We start from the raw sequence: 16,676 nt of genomic DNA on the forward strand, positions 1-16,676 counted from the left end.
GCATGTGCATAAGTCTATGCAATTAGAATAAGAAGACATGTCGACCAGGGCCTGTTACAACACATGGTTTATTGATGACCATTTCTGACATGGATCTCCATGGGTGATGAGCTCTGAACACGTTACAAGTCAATGAAAGAACCAAGCCTGACGACCCAGTCCACTTCTTTATCTCCAACATCATGAACATCAAAGCTTGCACGGAACCAGGCTGGCAGATGTTATGTAAGATTTCACTTGCTCATGTTCAACAGTACCACTGCAGGCACCAATTTCCTTTCCGAAGGGTGTCCATGTATACTGGACAAAATAACTTTGGGATATTGGTATTTTTATGGCTGACATTTGAATAAATACATCTTTATTCTTAATTTCAAAATGCACAAATATCCCCAACTATTTTTGTCCAGCATATGCTCAAATCAAAATAAGTCAGCACTAAGATTATGCCTTTTATTGTCATAAAATATAAGGCACAGAGAATTCATGTGGCAAAGTCAGGTGACAGCCTGGACCTGAACTATCTGGGACATTCTGATAAATCCATTAGTATCACATTCTTTTACAACACATGAAAGTATATAACACACATCCCTACTTAAAAATATAAAGTGTGCACATGAATAAATATAATAAGATCTACATTTATTTTGTTTACTAGAATACATTGGATTAAAAAAATCCCAACTTGCATTTGATAAGTTTTGTTTCCTGTTTCAATCTTTGCAAATAGCATGGAGACAGGCCAGTTAATTTTCTAAAAGATTTTAATGAATTTCAGGAATGTTGCCCAGAAAATTTCAGTCCAGGGGTTAACAAACCTATGACTGACTTTTACAACATATTGAAAACAACCAAGATCTTACTGTATGTACAGATATATACACTGTGTGGCATTTGTTCTTTTGCTGATGTTTTCTGGTAACATGAGGCAAATTAATTTCTGCTACACCATGGAGAAGACAATTTTGAAATTGTTGGCATTTAAGCATCGTCGATATTTCCAGGATAAACGTTCCAATAAATTTCACTATACCCTGAATGCATCTACGGTTCGGCCAAATAATTATATTACCTCCCTTTGCTGGCATCGAATTTTCACAGCAGCCAATCAGCTAAGCCATTGTTACAACCAAGCTTGCCAGAGTCAAAAAAGATAGTGGTCACAGCTGGGAAGATTTGTTAGCAGTGCGACTCAGAAATCGGAGAATTCACACAGACAAATTGATAGGTCCGAAACTTTAAAAAATATATGCAAGAACTCTTTCTTGCTCCTTCAGAAAACCTCTGCATGATTTGTGTTGCCAAGTTTAATTGGTTAGATGATTTAAAAAGTGAAAGTGAGTTGTCAACTTCCCAGCACAGACACCTGATTGGATAAAAAGCCAGCCAAGGGAGGTACTAAATATATATCGCGCTGAGCCGTAGATCCATCCAGGGTTTAGTGGAGATTTATCAGAGCGTATACCCTGGAGATATTGAGGATGGCATTTCAGCAGCTGGAGATGTATGGGCAAATAGTTGTTAGGATATGAACAATAGCCACCATAAAATATCAATATGTTACTGTTTGATCCCTCAGAGTTGATATTTTAGGTACATCCACTTTCATGATTTGATTGTCATCCATGTTTCTTCATGTTTTAGTGACTTTACTTTTAACTCAATACAGAATACTTATCAAACGTAACCCAATAGTTTCTAACTGTTCTGTTTGAGTCAATATTGACACAGACATTGCACTCAGCATGGGTTGCTGTTCAATGTACGTGGAACACAGTGTAATGTATAAAGTGTTGTTGGAGCTCGGATGTATCAAAAAAGTTGGGAGGGAGGGAGGGAACAGAAGTGGACATTAGACTCAACTTGGAGAACTTAGCCTGAAGTTGAACTATTCTTGGAAAAATCACTAATTGTCTGTTATGTACAAGTGACAAAACTCCATATTCTGTGGACAAAGAATCTGCTTGACTGATGACTTTGTATCTCATGAATGTAAAATTTTGAATAATCTAAATAAAAATATTAATCCAAAAGTATAATGTTGGTGAAAGAAAGGGTTTCAATTTCTTTTATTTTCCACATCCAGAGGTAAATCCAGAGGGTGTCACCGCCACCTTTGGATTTCATGATTTATGTATAACCCCTTCTCCAAAATCCTGGATTTGCCCATGTGATTCATTTTCTGTCAAGTGTGATCCAACAAATGAAATGATGACCTCTTTTTGTAAAAATAACTCTAAAATGGTCCAATGAAACTGTTGAGAAATGAGTTTGTGCAGTTTGAGATTCTCCACAGGCCATGACATCAAAAGAACAACCCCCCTACTATGTTCTTCACCATCATCACATAAACATCAATTTTGTTCAATCAAAATTTTCAGGTTTGCTGCAAACCCACACATAACATAGGACAGACAGACCCTGGCCTTAAAAACTCTGAACATGCTGAGGCAACTTATGGCTTGGTCCATGTAAGTCTCACAGGCACAAATGCACATGCCATTTTCGAGGAAAAATATTTCTTAACATTTTGACTTTAGGTCATCCCCCCCTTCTACCACTGTACAATGTCAGATTGAGCTGAACTATTGACCAAATCAAGGAAACAATTGTCAACTCTACAATGACAACCTCTTTCAGAATTTAAGAATTTAAAAAGTTGAATGTGAAACCAAATTTCAGTCTCATAATCTTGACATAATGACTTGTATAAATGTAAGACATTATGCATTTAAGTAATTGATGCTTAAAAGCAGTTAGGCAGTTTTCAAATGACTTAACTCAACTTTCCTAAGACAAACTTACAACTTCATAAGTCCATCTATATCTAAGTACATAAAGGTTAACGCTTATTATTTATTATTTACATGTCCCCTTGCATTGCATGTTTCTGTTCAGATGCATTAAGATTCCTAGTCATATAAAAGGGTCAGAGTAGAATATATAGAACTAAGTTCAACACTTCTTGTCTGAGCATGTCTTCTCTTCCATGGTTGCTTGGCAACTGTTGATCCCTAGTAGTCTCCCTTGAGTCAAGGGAATTTGATTAGCTGATCACTTGATTCTGTCCCACCTCCATATCATTCCATCATCAGTGACAGCCAATAGGATGTTTCCATCTTTTGACAAAGCTGTTTGACGGATTGCGACAGAACACTTTGCATGAGACAACTTCGTAAATCTGAAAAGATTATATCATGCAGTCAGTGAATGCTGGAGAAGAAGAGATGTTACAACACTGTCAGCTGATAGCTGCCTAGGAATAATCCCCAGTCTGACCCTGACAAACAAGGAGTTGACAGCATGAACAAAACAGTGCATAGCTGGGTCAGGGTGACACCCAATCAATAAGAAACAAAAACATGTATGACTGAAAGCCAGTGTTTCACATTGTCATAGTGTCTCTACAACCAGCTGTCTTGGTTTGAGAATACAGGTTGTGGCCGAATCTCATGATTAGACAGCACTACTCACGGCATTCATTGGTCCTGGATATCACATGTATGCAGCTACTGATTCATGAATTCAATTTGTGAGTGAATAAAATTTGTAATGATTCTTATGTCACAAATGATTTTTAAGTTACAAACATTTCTCAGCCTATATGTACATTCTTAATTAACAGCATATACACAGCTACAACCAAATCTCCTCTAGGAGATTGAAGAATACCTTCCCACAACAGACAGATAGCTCACCTGCACAGCGTTGGGTCTTCCACATCCAGGTCCCATACAAAGATCTTACCCACCTGGTTTCCTAGTGCCATTATCTACAAAACAAATACTCGTATGTCAAACCTTGTGCACAGCAGTGCTCTAGCAACAGACTTCTTCTTATCTCAAACCTTCTTAATACATGATAACCAAAGTGTTCTGCTGAGAAAGGGTTGGTACCAGGGATGTTAACCTTAATTAATACATGTGGCTGTGCCAAACATTCTGAATCCTACTGCCTATTACATCATACCCAAGGCATATTCAGTCCAAAGAAACACTTCGTTTTCTTAAAGAATAATAATAATTATGTTCCCCATCCCCTTTCCCATAATTCTAAGCACAAATTTTAAATATGTCTATGTACAAAACTGCTAACCTCCCTCAGTGCATGTTTACCAAACTGATTTCACCCTTCCTCCTCAGAACAAAACAGGTGACCCCTCTTTAAAATCATCACCACTTCCCCAGCCATAAATTATGAAAGGTCCCTTAGCATTCAGTGACTGAAAAACATCCTTATTATCAAAGGTGTATAAGTTCTGTAATTAGTGAGAACAAACATTACATTATTACCTGATAACAAAATAAAGTCATTGGTATTTACTGAAATGATACACACTTAATTCATAAACTTCAATGTCAAGTTCAGAAATCCTGAAAACAGCATCACACGTTCTGCCCCTCACCTTCTGATAGTAGTCAAGACAGAATCGCATGTACCAGATCTCACACTCCCTGTACTCGAACCTATGTAGGATGGACACAGTGTTGTCAGATGCCTTGATGTTGGTGTCTGTATAGTCCAGACTGCCAGGCTTCCAACAGATGATGCTATTCTCACAAGACTGAAAGGTTTGGGATTGATGTGCGTGAGAACATACAAGCATCCATCCATACTTACTAACATTTGTATAATGCCAGTCTCCAGTTCGACTGCTCAAGGCACTTTGTTTTCAAGAATCAAATTTAGTAGTTTGACCATAAAATTAGTCAACTAAATACTTCAAGTCATGATGCATTCTGACAATGATAATATGACACTAATCAAGAGTGAAGCTTTAATTCCACATACCTCCAAAAACAAATTTCCAAATTGTTAGTTGCAATGATTCCAGACGAAATATGTCATAAAATTTGATGAATGGAAGCTAAGCAAACACAAAAGTGTATTAAATCTGGGAAAACATATGTTTTTGTCTCTACAATCAAATTTTAATGAATTTTCTTCAAATGTCTTAGAATTTCCAGTACAGTAATCCTGGTGTACTTTGAGATCAGAATTCATAGCGACTCTGATACATTCTTAGAGATTGGCATTCCTGTTATGGTGTTTACAGGTGGAAATATAAGACCTGGTGTTTAAATAGCAATATTACCTGGTGTTCAGGACTATGGGTGTTTGACACTATGGTCAGCATCATTCCATCTACTCCCAGAGAAGTCTCAACCTAGGGGCAGTGCTTCTTCGGTTTAACTTTTCTAACGATTTAACTATATTCCAGTGTCATCAGAGACAAGGACACCTGAAATGGGCTTTGAACCCTTGTGGGGAATCAAGCTCTGATCTTCAGTGTGATGAGAGGTTGCCTAAACTAGAAGTTACTACACCACCCACTTAACTGTTACAAATGCACTATACTATAGATCTTCTCAACATATAGAACAGTGCATTTCTGAAACTGGTGATATAAAACAATCTAGAAATAATTGAGTCTATATATACAAAACCTGGTTCAGACAAACCAATGGTTGAATGAGTTAGTGAGTTTAGTTTTACGCCACACTCAGAAATATTCCAGCTATATGGCGGAGGTCTGCAAATAATCGAATCTGGACCAAACAATCCATTGAACAACATGAGCATCCATCTGCACAATAGGGAACCGATGTCATGTGTCAACCAAGTCAGTGAGCCTGTATAGTTGCAAGTATAGTTGCGTTTTATAGCAACCATGGGTTGCTGAAGGCCTTTTGTACCCCGGACCTTCATGGGTCCCAACAGTTGAAAGTAAGGGATTAAAGTCATTAACCAGGAGAACATCAGCCAAGTCACTACTGATCTATCTAGACTGCTTCCAGAAGCTAATTCAGAAGCTAGTAATCAGTCCTTGCTATGTGGACTTTGTCATACAAACCTTTGAAAGGACAAAGTTTCCAAGCCACTTCACACAGTCTACATAGTTCCTGTGTATGTCCCTTGTTGAGAAATCTGGGAAATGGTTGGAGACGGTTGGGAATGGACTGCAAAATACACATTCAGTTTACATGGATAAATCACATCCAACTGGGCCTTTCAATTTGTGAACCACCTTGACTATCAGGTATGATTTTAGGTGTCTTGAGCGTGAAAATGAGGGGAGACAACTGTTGTATGTTAAAACAAAGCCTTTAATGACTGAATGAAGAAACTGAATGAAAGAATGAAATGAGCCATTATCGAGTCAGATTTGTAACAAATGCCTAAGTAATCAGAATGATAACATGCATTAACCAAGGCAGTGAGCCTCAATCACGTCAGTTTTCAGAAAAATTCTACCATGGTCTGCACATTGTTAGTAGAAAGGTGTATCAAAGAGACTTAACAAAAAGGTGCGACAGAGTTATGTAACCTGTCTGTGGTTTTGTTGGCAGGCAAGAGTGAAGCAGGCGGCTTTTTGGCAACTTTTAATCGCTTGGTATGAATTACCCACAAGATTTTTGAGTTTGGTGTTCTGTTTAAGAATAACCACAAGTTTTTCATATGTAATGGTCAAGAGAGTACAAAAACTTTTGAGTTTATTCATTCTTTAACAAAAAAGTGCACTGACTTACGTGTTACTCTTGGCAGGGTTGTAAGTGTATGATGCATGGACTGCATCTCTGAACATCTCTGTGTCTATCTTCCACATTTTCAGGGAGTGGTCCATCCCACATGACACGATACGAGACCCGTCAATGTTGAAATCCTGCAGAGGCAGCATCACAAACAAACAGATTATTACATTTCTTTGGGTGGCATTTGTAAGAAGAACAATGTAGAACAATCTTTTTGAATAACAACTTCTTTTATTCATGAGAGCAACCTTTTGGTAGACATTTATGTACCACTGTCAACCATGCTTTTATGCTTGAAAATGGTACAAGAATAATAAAAGAAGTTCTTAGCCATAAAGTGTGTTCTATACAGATTATTACACTTGCACAATTGTCATACAAACTTTACCAAAGCCCTCATTTACCACTGTTTCCTGTAATAAAAGTATGGGTGATTAATAAATTCTCACACACGTTTTATGAAATCATCTTAATGTACATAGTGCATCCTTTTTGAAAAAGATATACTTGTCACAAAAGTCCTAAAAACCACAACGGTTGAATGACATGAAATATGTAGACAATAATTTCTGAGTAACTCTCCATTCCTGAAAAATAATGCAGCGAGCAAAACAATGGAATGATGTCACAAATGTAATTCAAGACGTACTGACCGCACTGAGCACTTCATCCCGATGTCCGTCGACCCCACCTAAGATCATGACACACAGGTCAGTCTTGATGTTCCAGATACGTAACGTGTGATCTGAAATGAAAATACACTCAAAATTACTTGTGAAACCACTTGGAAATAATTATCCAAACAATATAAACATATGACACCAAAATGTTCCCCGTTCAGAACAACTTAGGACTAGACTAAGTCCACAAAACTTATCTTTGAAACATGAGAAGATCCATTTTCAAATTGGTCTACAGCAACCCATGCTTGTCATAAGAGGTGACAAATGGGATTGGGTGGTCTGACTCATTGACTTCATTGACATGTCATCATATCCCAATTGCATAGAATGATGTTCATGCTGTTGATCACTGGATTGTCCAGAATCAATTATTCACAGACATACAGCTGGAACATTGCTGAGTGCAGCACTAAAGAACCAACAAACTTTGAAGTAAGACTATATATTTTCATGCTGTTATACTGACGGAGTATTGCTGACAATCACAAAAAAATGTACATGCTCATCATTCATGTTTGTTACGCATAATCACAAACTTCCTTTCTCAAGATTGGCAGTGTCTAGATCAAATAAACACTTCACTTCATTCTGCTACATCTTTATCATACTTATCAAAACAAACATACAGTGAATTCTGTCAAATACAGAATACTCTCTGAGTACTGGTAAAATTGTTCTAAATTTATCACTAAGGCTTGCTTTGTATTGCAGAACAAGGCTCTGTAACCCAGAAGTAGATGACTACAATAAATAAACATCCCTGTTACTTCTATTCACATGGGCTAATTAATTAGTGTCATCTAACTCAGTGTCAGTCTGCATGACATGACAGAAAACATCATGTTACATAGAAGGTTACCACATTAACAGACATCTCCCTGTGAAAGTATAATTATATCGAGTATATAGTATAAATAAAAGAGAACTAATATACACGCATTCAAGTTGTTGGTCGTTCTTAACAAAGGAAGGTAACTCGTCATGTGAGTGTCTACAGTAACGGTAGTATTTGTAATATAAGGACTCTTTAAAATCCGGACAAATCGGTCTGTCCCAGTCAGTCTGTAATAGACAGATTCCACTGTATTTCCAAATTTAACAAATGTTAAACACAAAATCAGTATTGTCACCTTTACTGACAGACAGCAGGAGGTTGGGATCCCGAGGGTGAAATTTTAATTCATTGACTGCATTTCCATGGCCTATAAAGTGCTGAAACAAAATCAGGGTTGCTGGTATACTGCATCATCAGGAAAGAAACCATCAGCATTAAACGGGATAAGTATATGATTCACAGACAGAATAACTAGACAGATTCTTTTGAACAATTATCTCCCCTTTCCTACCTTAATACACTGCATTGCAAGTGGGCTGATGATCCGTACGATCCCTCGCAGACCGGCTGCCGCCAACAAAGGCTGCCCCACCTCATCGTAGGACCAAGCACAACAATAGAAGTTTTCATCATTCTAAAGGAGGTAAAGGAAGACTAAGATCAATTGCATCATGTTTGAACTTACATGATTGCAAAACTATCTGCATGCTCACCAAACCAGCACTGCTTGTCATATATATATCATTAGACTGACTTCAGCAACTAGTCCATAATTTAACTTCAGAAAGATGCATTTAGGCCCAGAATCCTCAGCTACAGCAGTCTACACATTAACACAAAACTACTGAAAATGACGTCAGGAGACAGGTTCCATCATGTAGAACCATTTCTACCAGTCTACTTAGATTTTCTCATTTCTTCTGTTAGTGCTCAGTGCATGGAGCTGTCTACAAGCTGGCTCTCCTTGGACATGTTTCTGAATATTGTTTTTCAGAGTTAGGAATTCAACTTAGCCAATTTAAGCATACCTGTAAATGTATTTGATAGATCATAAATAGTGAGTGAGTGAGTTTAGTTTTATGTCTCTTTTAGCAATATTCTAGTAATATCACTGCAAGTGACACCAGAAATGGGCTTCACACGTTGTGCCCATGTTGGGAACATAACCTTGGTCTGCAGTCTGACAAGTGAACACTTTGACCACTAGGCTACTCCACCATCCAGATCATAAGTAGATTTGAACTGTGTGAAGGATACTGCAGGATCAATGTATGCCTGAAGGACCTTGACCTTGCCATTATCCAGGCATTCGTATATGGTGACCTGGAACATAGTAAGACATGGTAAAATTAAGACAGAAACATCTAGCATATGGTAGAGAAGTGCTTCATTGGCCATTTGTCCCTGAAAAATCTAAACTTGATTCCGAAACAACATGGGACCACTATCACTGAGACTAGGCCTCTCAGTTTACAGATAGAAATTAACCTGAAGAGTAGAACTGAGAGATGGTGCTGTTGAAACTTTTCAGTGGTATTGCTTGACTGGCACTCTTGAAGTTGGTGAGTCAATAATTCAGCTGTTGGCAATTTATTATTGTTCAATGGAATGTTATCATATTCACTCCTAGCTTTCTCAACCAAAGAATTAAAATACAATGATTTACTAATATTGATGTTGGATTTTTATAAAAAAAATGATCATATGCAGTGAAAAGAATTTCTAACCTTTATTATTCATTTTACAATGATTTACATCTGATCAAATTGTGCCCTCCACTGACTATAGCATTGATTCTTACCCTATTACAACCAGTTGTGGCAAACATGACAGGCTCTCCATCACGGACATTCATGTTCACCTGAATACCAAATATGGGCTGTCCATGGTCTTCCTGGAAAGGAAGGGGTCTTCGACATTAAAATTTGTGTAGACATTATAATACAAGAGTCATCAGAAGATGACATATCCCCCCGGCCCCCACATATTTGAAAGGACAAATCATCTGACAGTTACTTATTGTGTTTTTAGACCAAGTCTGAATTGTTTCCATGGAATTCATGCAAAATATAAATGCGATACATCTGTAATCAGAAAAAGTCACCATTTCTGTCTCGTATATCTGCCAAGGTCTTTTGAAAGATATGAAATGATTTTCGAGTTGTGCTCCAGAAACGAAGTCAGCAACGTGTTCATGGAACCTAGAAAATAATACATCATAAAAACCTGTAAATAGCAAAAGGCACCACTTTGGGGTCTGCCACACATATCTACCAAGTTACACTGACAGATATTTAGAAGTTTTTGTGTTCTGCTCCGGAAACGAAACACACCTCTCACTTTTGAGACTAAGTACGAAACGTTTCCATGGAAAGCGATAAAACAATACACCACAAGATCCTGTAAATAGCAAAAGGCACCACTTCAGGTTCTGACTGATATATCTACCAAGTTTTGCAGAAAAATATTGAACAGTTTTTGAGTTCTGCTCCAGAAACAAAACACACCTCTCACTTTTGAGACTATGTCTGAAACATTTCCATGGAAACCAAGAAAAAAATAAATAAAAAAACCTGTAAATACCAAAAGGCACCACTATAGGTTCAGACTGATATATCTACCAAGTTTTGCAGAAAAACATTGAATGGTTTTTAAGGGCTGCTCTGGAAACAAAGCACATCCCTCCACTTTGAGACTAAGTCCGAACCATTTCCATGGAAACCGAGAAAATAATAAATCACAAATACATGTACATAGCAAAAGGCACCACTTTGGGGTCTGCCACACATATCTTCCAAGTTACACTGACAGATATTAAGAACTTTTTGAGTTCTGCTCCGGAAACAAAACACACCTCTCACTTTTGAGACTAAGTACGAAACGTTTCCATGGAAAGCGATAAAACAATACACCACAAGATCCTGTAAATAGCAAAAGGCACCACTTCAGGTTCTGACTGATATATCTACCAAGTTATGCAAAAAAATATTGAACGGTTTTTGAGTTCTGCTCCAGAAACAAAACACACCTCTCACTTTTGAGACTATGTCTGAAACATTTCCATGGAAACCAAGAAAATAATAAATCACAAAAACCTGTAAATATCAAAAGGCACCACTATAGGTCAGACTGATATATCTACCAAGTTTTGCAGAAAAACATTGAATGGTTTTTGAGTTCTGCTCCAGAAACGAAGCACATCCCTCCATTTTGAGACTAACTCCGAACCGTTTCCATGGAAACCAAGAAAACAATAAATCACATAAACCTGTACATAGCAAAAGGCACCACTTCAGCTTCTGACTGATATATCTACGAAGTTTTGCACGAAAATATTGAACGGTTTTTGAGGTTTGCTTCGGAAACGAAGCCCACCCCACTATAAGACTAACACCAAAATGTTCCATGGAAAAACCAAAAAAATATAAACACTAAAAATCTGTAAATAGCAAAAGGCACAACCATAGGCTGAGATTACTATATCTATCAAGTTTGGTCTAAAAATATTGAACGGTTTCTGAGTTCTGCTCTGGAAACAAAATGATTACGGACGGACGGTTGGATGAACGGACAGACAGATGAGGCGTCGGCTATATCCCCCCGCATTACATGCCATGTCATAAAAATGACACTTTACTTTGTTACATATTTTAAATTAACTTGTATGCTTGACTACAGACACAGTCAAAATAGTATCACATCTTAAGTATACACCAATCATTGGGCCCTATGAGAGCTCTATGGGATCAGGGTTCATACAAATTATTATTTAGCCATGTCACTTAAGGCCTTTTTATGGGCGTTTCAAGGCCAACTTAACCATTATAGAAACACATAAGTAGTTGAGTACCTGGGCTGGTGAGACCCGTAAAGGTCTGGGGTAGAATAGGCCTTTAGTTACCCATGCCTACCATAAAAGGTGACTATGCTTGTCATAAGAGGTGACTAACGGGATTGGGTGGTCAGACTTGCTGACTTGGTTAACACGTCACTGGTTCCCAATTGTGCAGATCGATGCTCATGCTGTTGACCTCTGGATTGTCTGGTCCAGGCTCAATTATTTACAGACTACCACCATATAGCTGGAATATTGCTGAGTGTGGCGTAAAACTAAACTCACTCACTCACTTGGCTGGTGAAATGTGGGACCAAGCAGTAGAGGGAGATAACTCTTAGCTTCACTGCTTTGCTGAGATGGAGATGATTAACACCATTGTCATTTTATCATGCATACGTTTCTGCTAAAAATAATAACTGGACAAGTTGTGTTAAATACAGGGCTCTTTTAGAGAAAACCACTTGCAATTACAGCTTTTACAATTTGACACCCCTTTTTGCGAAAAAAATTTGGGGTTGAAACAAGACATGCATCCAAGAATAGCCATACTTGCCTTAAGGAAGTTAGTACACTTGTACTGAAGCTTGCATTTCTTCCATCCCTTCTTCATCCTGCCGATACTCCCCATCCTTCGAGATACCAATGTGGGTGTGTCGCTACGCGATGACTCCTCCTCCTTAGTACTTGTTGTGCTTGATATCTCATCCTGTTTAAGCATGTACAAACACGAATGCTGTCTTTGAAAGGCATTTAGAAGCTGAACAGACATGAATACAAGTATGCCACTCTCCTAAAGATGTCTAAATGCACTCATAGGTATGTAAGCGTGAAACAAGAAAAACAGTTTTTATCCACTTTATTCATCAATATCAACTAGCGACATGCCTGTAAAATCATTTATTTACCATTTTAACAGACAACCACAACATGGCTAGAATATTTCTGGGTGTGGCAAAAACAAGACTCAGTCAAACTAACAAACAGAGATGATTTTTTCATAACATTCCAAAGTGTCTAAGGATTATAAGCTAAAAATGTATGTAGATTAAGGTACACACTAACGTCTGTTTTCTCTCAATCCTAACTCATTAGTCACTGGAAGATGAAGACAAGCTTCAAAATGTTTGGAATTGTTATCATTATAAATCAGATAGACATCCTTTGTATCCAGTTTGCAAAAAAAATCAGAAATATTAGGGTGTCATAAACATTACTACAATTTCCCAATTAATTCCAAGAAGAAACTGCCTCTAATCCTTGTTCATCAATGTGAGGCTATGCCTTTCTACTGCAGTTACTTGTGGTGCAGTAGGGGTTACACTACACTACTGAGTCTAACAAAACCTTATGGGAGGTTGCGTCAGGTAACCTTTGAGACTGACCAATCAGAACACAACTTACCAAATCACGAAAGTGCACATTCGTACATACCTTTTGAACTTTTTATCTCGAAAAGGTTCGTACCCGAACGATTCCGAATGCTATTTAGCATACACTCGTTTTCATGTGACACACATGGCGTACATACAACCATGACATGTGAGTAAAAAGTCCCTAAAAATAGTGTTTTGGCAATATTCAAGGATGTTATCTTGCGGACATATTAGCTAATGGTAACCATGTCAACGGAAACCCCAAAGCATATATACCGCAGATCAAATAACTGTGTTATAAGCAGATTTTTGTTTGTGGAGAGATCCTTGTCAGTGACCTGAATATTTTGAAAGTCCCTCCGATCCCTAAATAGCAGCCGTTGTGTCATTGGTTAAATCTATTTAACCATCTCACGTTTGATTGGACAGTCATTGGTCGCTCAAAGGTTACCTGATGCGACCTTCTACTAGGTTTTGTTAGACTCAGTGGTGGAGTGTAACGAAATACACTGAGACTAAGTTTACTTAGACTGGTGTTCTACAGGGCTCCAGATAAAGGCCATACTGATGTATGTACGGATAAAAAATATTTTGTGATGAGGAATGAAATATTTTTGCAAATGTAGCAGACACACATCACAGCAATGGTACACAGTCTTAGAATCATTTAAAGACATATTTATCTAAAAGGTTTTGTTCTACTGCTTTAAAATATTGACCTGTTTACTCAGGAGTAACAGTGTTTTGGTTCACATATGAAACGAAATACAAGAGTACTGGTGCGCCATTGAATTCCATTCAGTGCCCTAAATACACTCTTAGGTTTTTCCAGTACTGAAAAAATAATGAGTACGTGCTCCTGATGTTGAAAAACTATCTGGACTCCGGGTTCTAACACATCCACGTGTGGTGTGCTCACGACAACCTTGATTGACACTGAACATGTTAGAAAATAGATAAAACTGTCACATTTTCTTTAAATGCAGTCAACCTGTAATCGTTAACATAGGACAGAAATTAAAATAGAATACATATGTGATGATGTCCCCCAGATCAGCTGGTAACATGGATGTTCTTATTTCTGTTTTGCTTTTAAAAAATTGTGTTGTCAATCACACAGACATATGTAGTTGATAAATGCTCGTCAGTAATCATTCCTGCATTAGAAACTAGAACTTCATTCAACACATATGGCTAGATTACAGCTACAGAATCATTCTTCACATTTTGTATTTTTCACATGGCTTGTTAATGGATCAAAATTTCGCGGGAGATTGAAAGCGACAAGATACATGCAGACTACAAACACATGGATTTAAAATTCAGTTTACGAAACTTCTTTGGAATTATGTCACCATCCCCCTTTTCATTACCATTTCATCGCCAGACCCATCATTCTGCACTTGAGTGAACACACGTTGTTTTTTGGACAAAGGCGGTACACTTTCTTCGCTGTCCGACATTTTGAAACTGTGATCACGTGATTGTCACATGACTTGGCACAGTCGCGACTTCCCGTTTTTATGTACAGTTATCAGCTTTTAATGCATATGACGATATTTCACGGTTAGTTGTTCCGGGATAAAGAATTTAGAAGACGCACATTTTCAATTATATTTTCTCTCTGGTTATCGAACACTGAAGTTTGAAATGAGACAAAGAAGATTTTGGTTGGGGTCAAATATACCGGTCTGTGAGGAGCTTGTTAATTCACTTCCATTGTATTCTCTGCATTCCACATAGAGTTAAAATTTAACCATAACAGCGACGGGTTTCGACCGTGCTTTTCATAAATATGATGAGGAAATAATAGCATCAACTTTGCCATAATTAAACATTAATTTTAACGTAGTCTCCACCGTTTGAGGAATTGTTTTCTAGATCTACAGTTTGCTGGCCAGTTGGGCTAGTTGTGCCTGAAAGCAGAGACCATAAACTGCAAGTTACTATCTCACAAAATAATTCACTTGCCTTAAATTGGAATGTAGGAACGGATCTCACCATTAAGCTTAACAAGTCGGAGAGGGTGATATATTTACTAAACCACACCATGAGATTTCACTAGCCAGTCGGACCAGTGACTGTGGAGATTTGCCGGCCTGACTGGATTTTTACTATCCATTGACTAGCGGACCAGTAGCGTTTTCTCCTACTGCATACCAAACTTCAACGAACTTCAATACATGTGAACGCACCTCATTTTTGTTGATTGTCAGGTAAAAAACCCATCAGCAATTAATTAGGTCACTCTTGAAGCAGCTTTCACAACAGGTTAAATACGGTGTCTTCCCGATCTGTCGACAAATGAAAATTATGATGTTGCTAATTGTCGACAGAGTAAAAGCCCGGAGTGTCGACATAGCGTGCTCAAAAAAGTGTGACGGTGTTAAGGAGAATGTTCGCTTAGTGACTTAGTCAATCATGAGTAATGGAATTAAGTTAACCTTTTTAAAAAATTGTAAGAGAAATGAGGTTGCAAACATACTCTTATTTTACGTTATGCCAGTTGAAGGATTACCATTTTGGAGTTTCACATGCAACAAAACAAAAAAAATCCCGGAAATTATGTTGTGAAATTGGGAGTAGCAGGAGTATTGAAATCCTGTTTAAAACATGTATTATTTGGAATAATAGATCAGGAAAATGTTGTTATCACTGTCAAAATGGCAAATGCTATGGTGCAGGTTACACTGACTGACAACATTTATAATGGATAACTGATTCAAGTACACAGTCAACAGACGCAGAGCTCGGAAAACATACTGGAGATGTACAGATGCCACCTGTCCATCGTATTTGGCTGAAAGCCGACCTTCTTGCCGACAGACTTACTGACTTGAACTACACAGACCACGTGTCAGAGTTACTTCATCTTGGCTGAACATTCAGATTACTGAAATGGACTTTATCATCACAATTCTCAAATGTTAAAATCTTTTTCATGTATATAAATATATATATATATGAAAATATATTGTGCGAATACATACGGTCAGAATGAACATTACATAGCCCCGTTAGCGGGGGTATATTATAGTGCACTGTTGATATCACGTTGTGTTTTTAATTGGTTTGTTAATTGCGAGCACACTGGGCGTCAGGTCACTCATGTGGAACATCATCTCCCTTTCCCCGGACTGTCGACAAATAATTTGGACGGATTGTTCGTTGTTGTCGACAGTCCGGGTATAAACCTTAGATATTAGTAAAGATAACATGCCATGTATTCCATTTAGCTACATCTATGCCCGTGCTGTTGATCACTGAATTGTCTGGTCCAGACCGCTGCAATACAGCTGAAACACTGCTCAGTTTGGCGTTAAACGACAAACGTTTTCAGTAGAGAATCAGTTTAGATCTTTTCACGAGGTGACACCAGAGATTGCGAAAACGGCGCAAAGAACCACTGAA

At 37.9% G+C, this 16,676-nt stretch overlaps 1 protein-coding gene across 1 annotated transcript; it reads right to left on the bottom strand.

Annotated features, from left to right (window-relative positions):
- Positions 1-439: 439 nt before the first annotated feature.
- Positions 440-14,748, bottom strand: LOC137288214 (polycomb protein EED-like). The gene is made up of 12 exons (XM_067820656.1): positions 14,639-14,748; positions 12,446-12,598; positions 9,856-9,948; positions 9,312-9,377; positions 8,566-8,688; positions 8,350-8,431; positions 7,190-7,281; positions 6,534-6,667; positions 5,858-5,963; positions 4,409-4,567; positions 3,702-3,775; positions 440-3,184 (listed from the first exon to the last, which is right to left on the bottom strand). Exons 1-12 carry the CDS (start codon positions 14,726-14,728, stop codon positions 3,058-3,060), a joined length of 1,299 nt encoding a protein of 432 aa, XP_067676757.1. The 5' UTR covers positions 14,729-14,748; the 3' UTR covers positions 440-3,057.
- Positions 14,749-16,676: the final 1,928 nt, after the last annotated feature.

The sequence above is a fragment of the Haliotis asinina genome, chromosome 6 (genome assembly GCF_037392515.1).
Source record: "Haliotis asinina isolate JCU_RB_2024 chromosome 6, JCU_Hal_asi_v2, whole genome shotgun sequence".
In the NCBI taxonomy this organism is placed as follows: Eukaryota; Metazoa; Mollusca; class Gastropoda; order Lepetellida; family Haliotidae; genus Haliotis; species Haliotis asinina.

Coding starts and splice junctions, on each gene's coding strand:
- LOC137288214 (XM_067820656.1), bottom strand. CDS start 14,728: ATGTCGGACAGCGAAGAAAGTGTACCGCCTTTGTCCAAAAAACAACGT. Junction 8,689..9,311: donor AGGCATACATTGATCCTGCA/GTATCCTTCACA, acceptor TACCTCCTTTAG/AATGATGAAAACTTCTATTG. Junction 5,964..6,533: donor AACCCTGCCAAGAGTAACAC/GTAAGTCAGTGC, acceptor TGTATTTTGCAG/TCCATTCCCAACCGTCTCCA.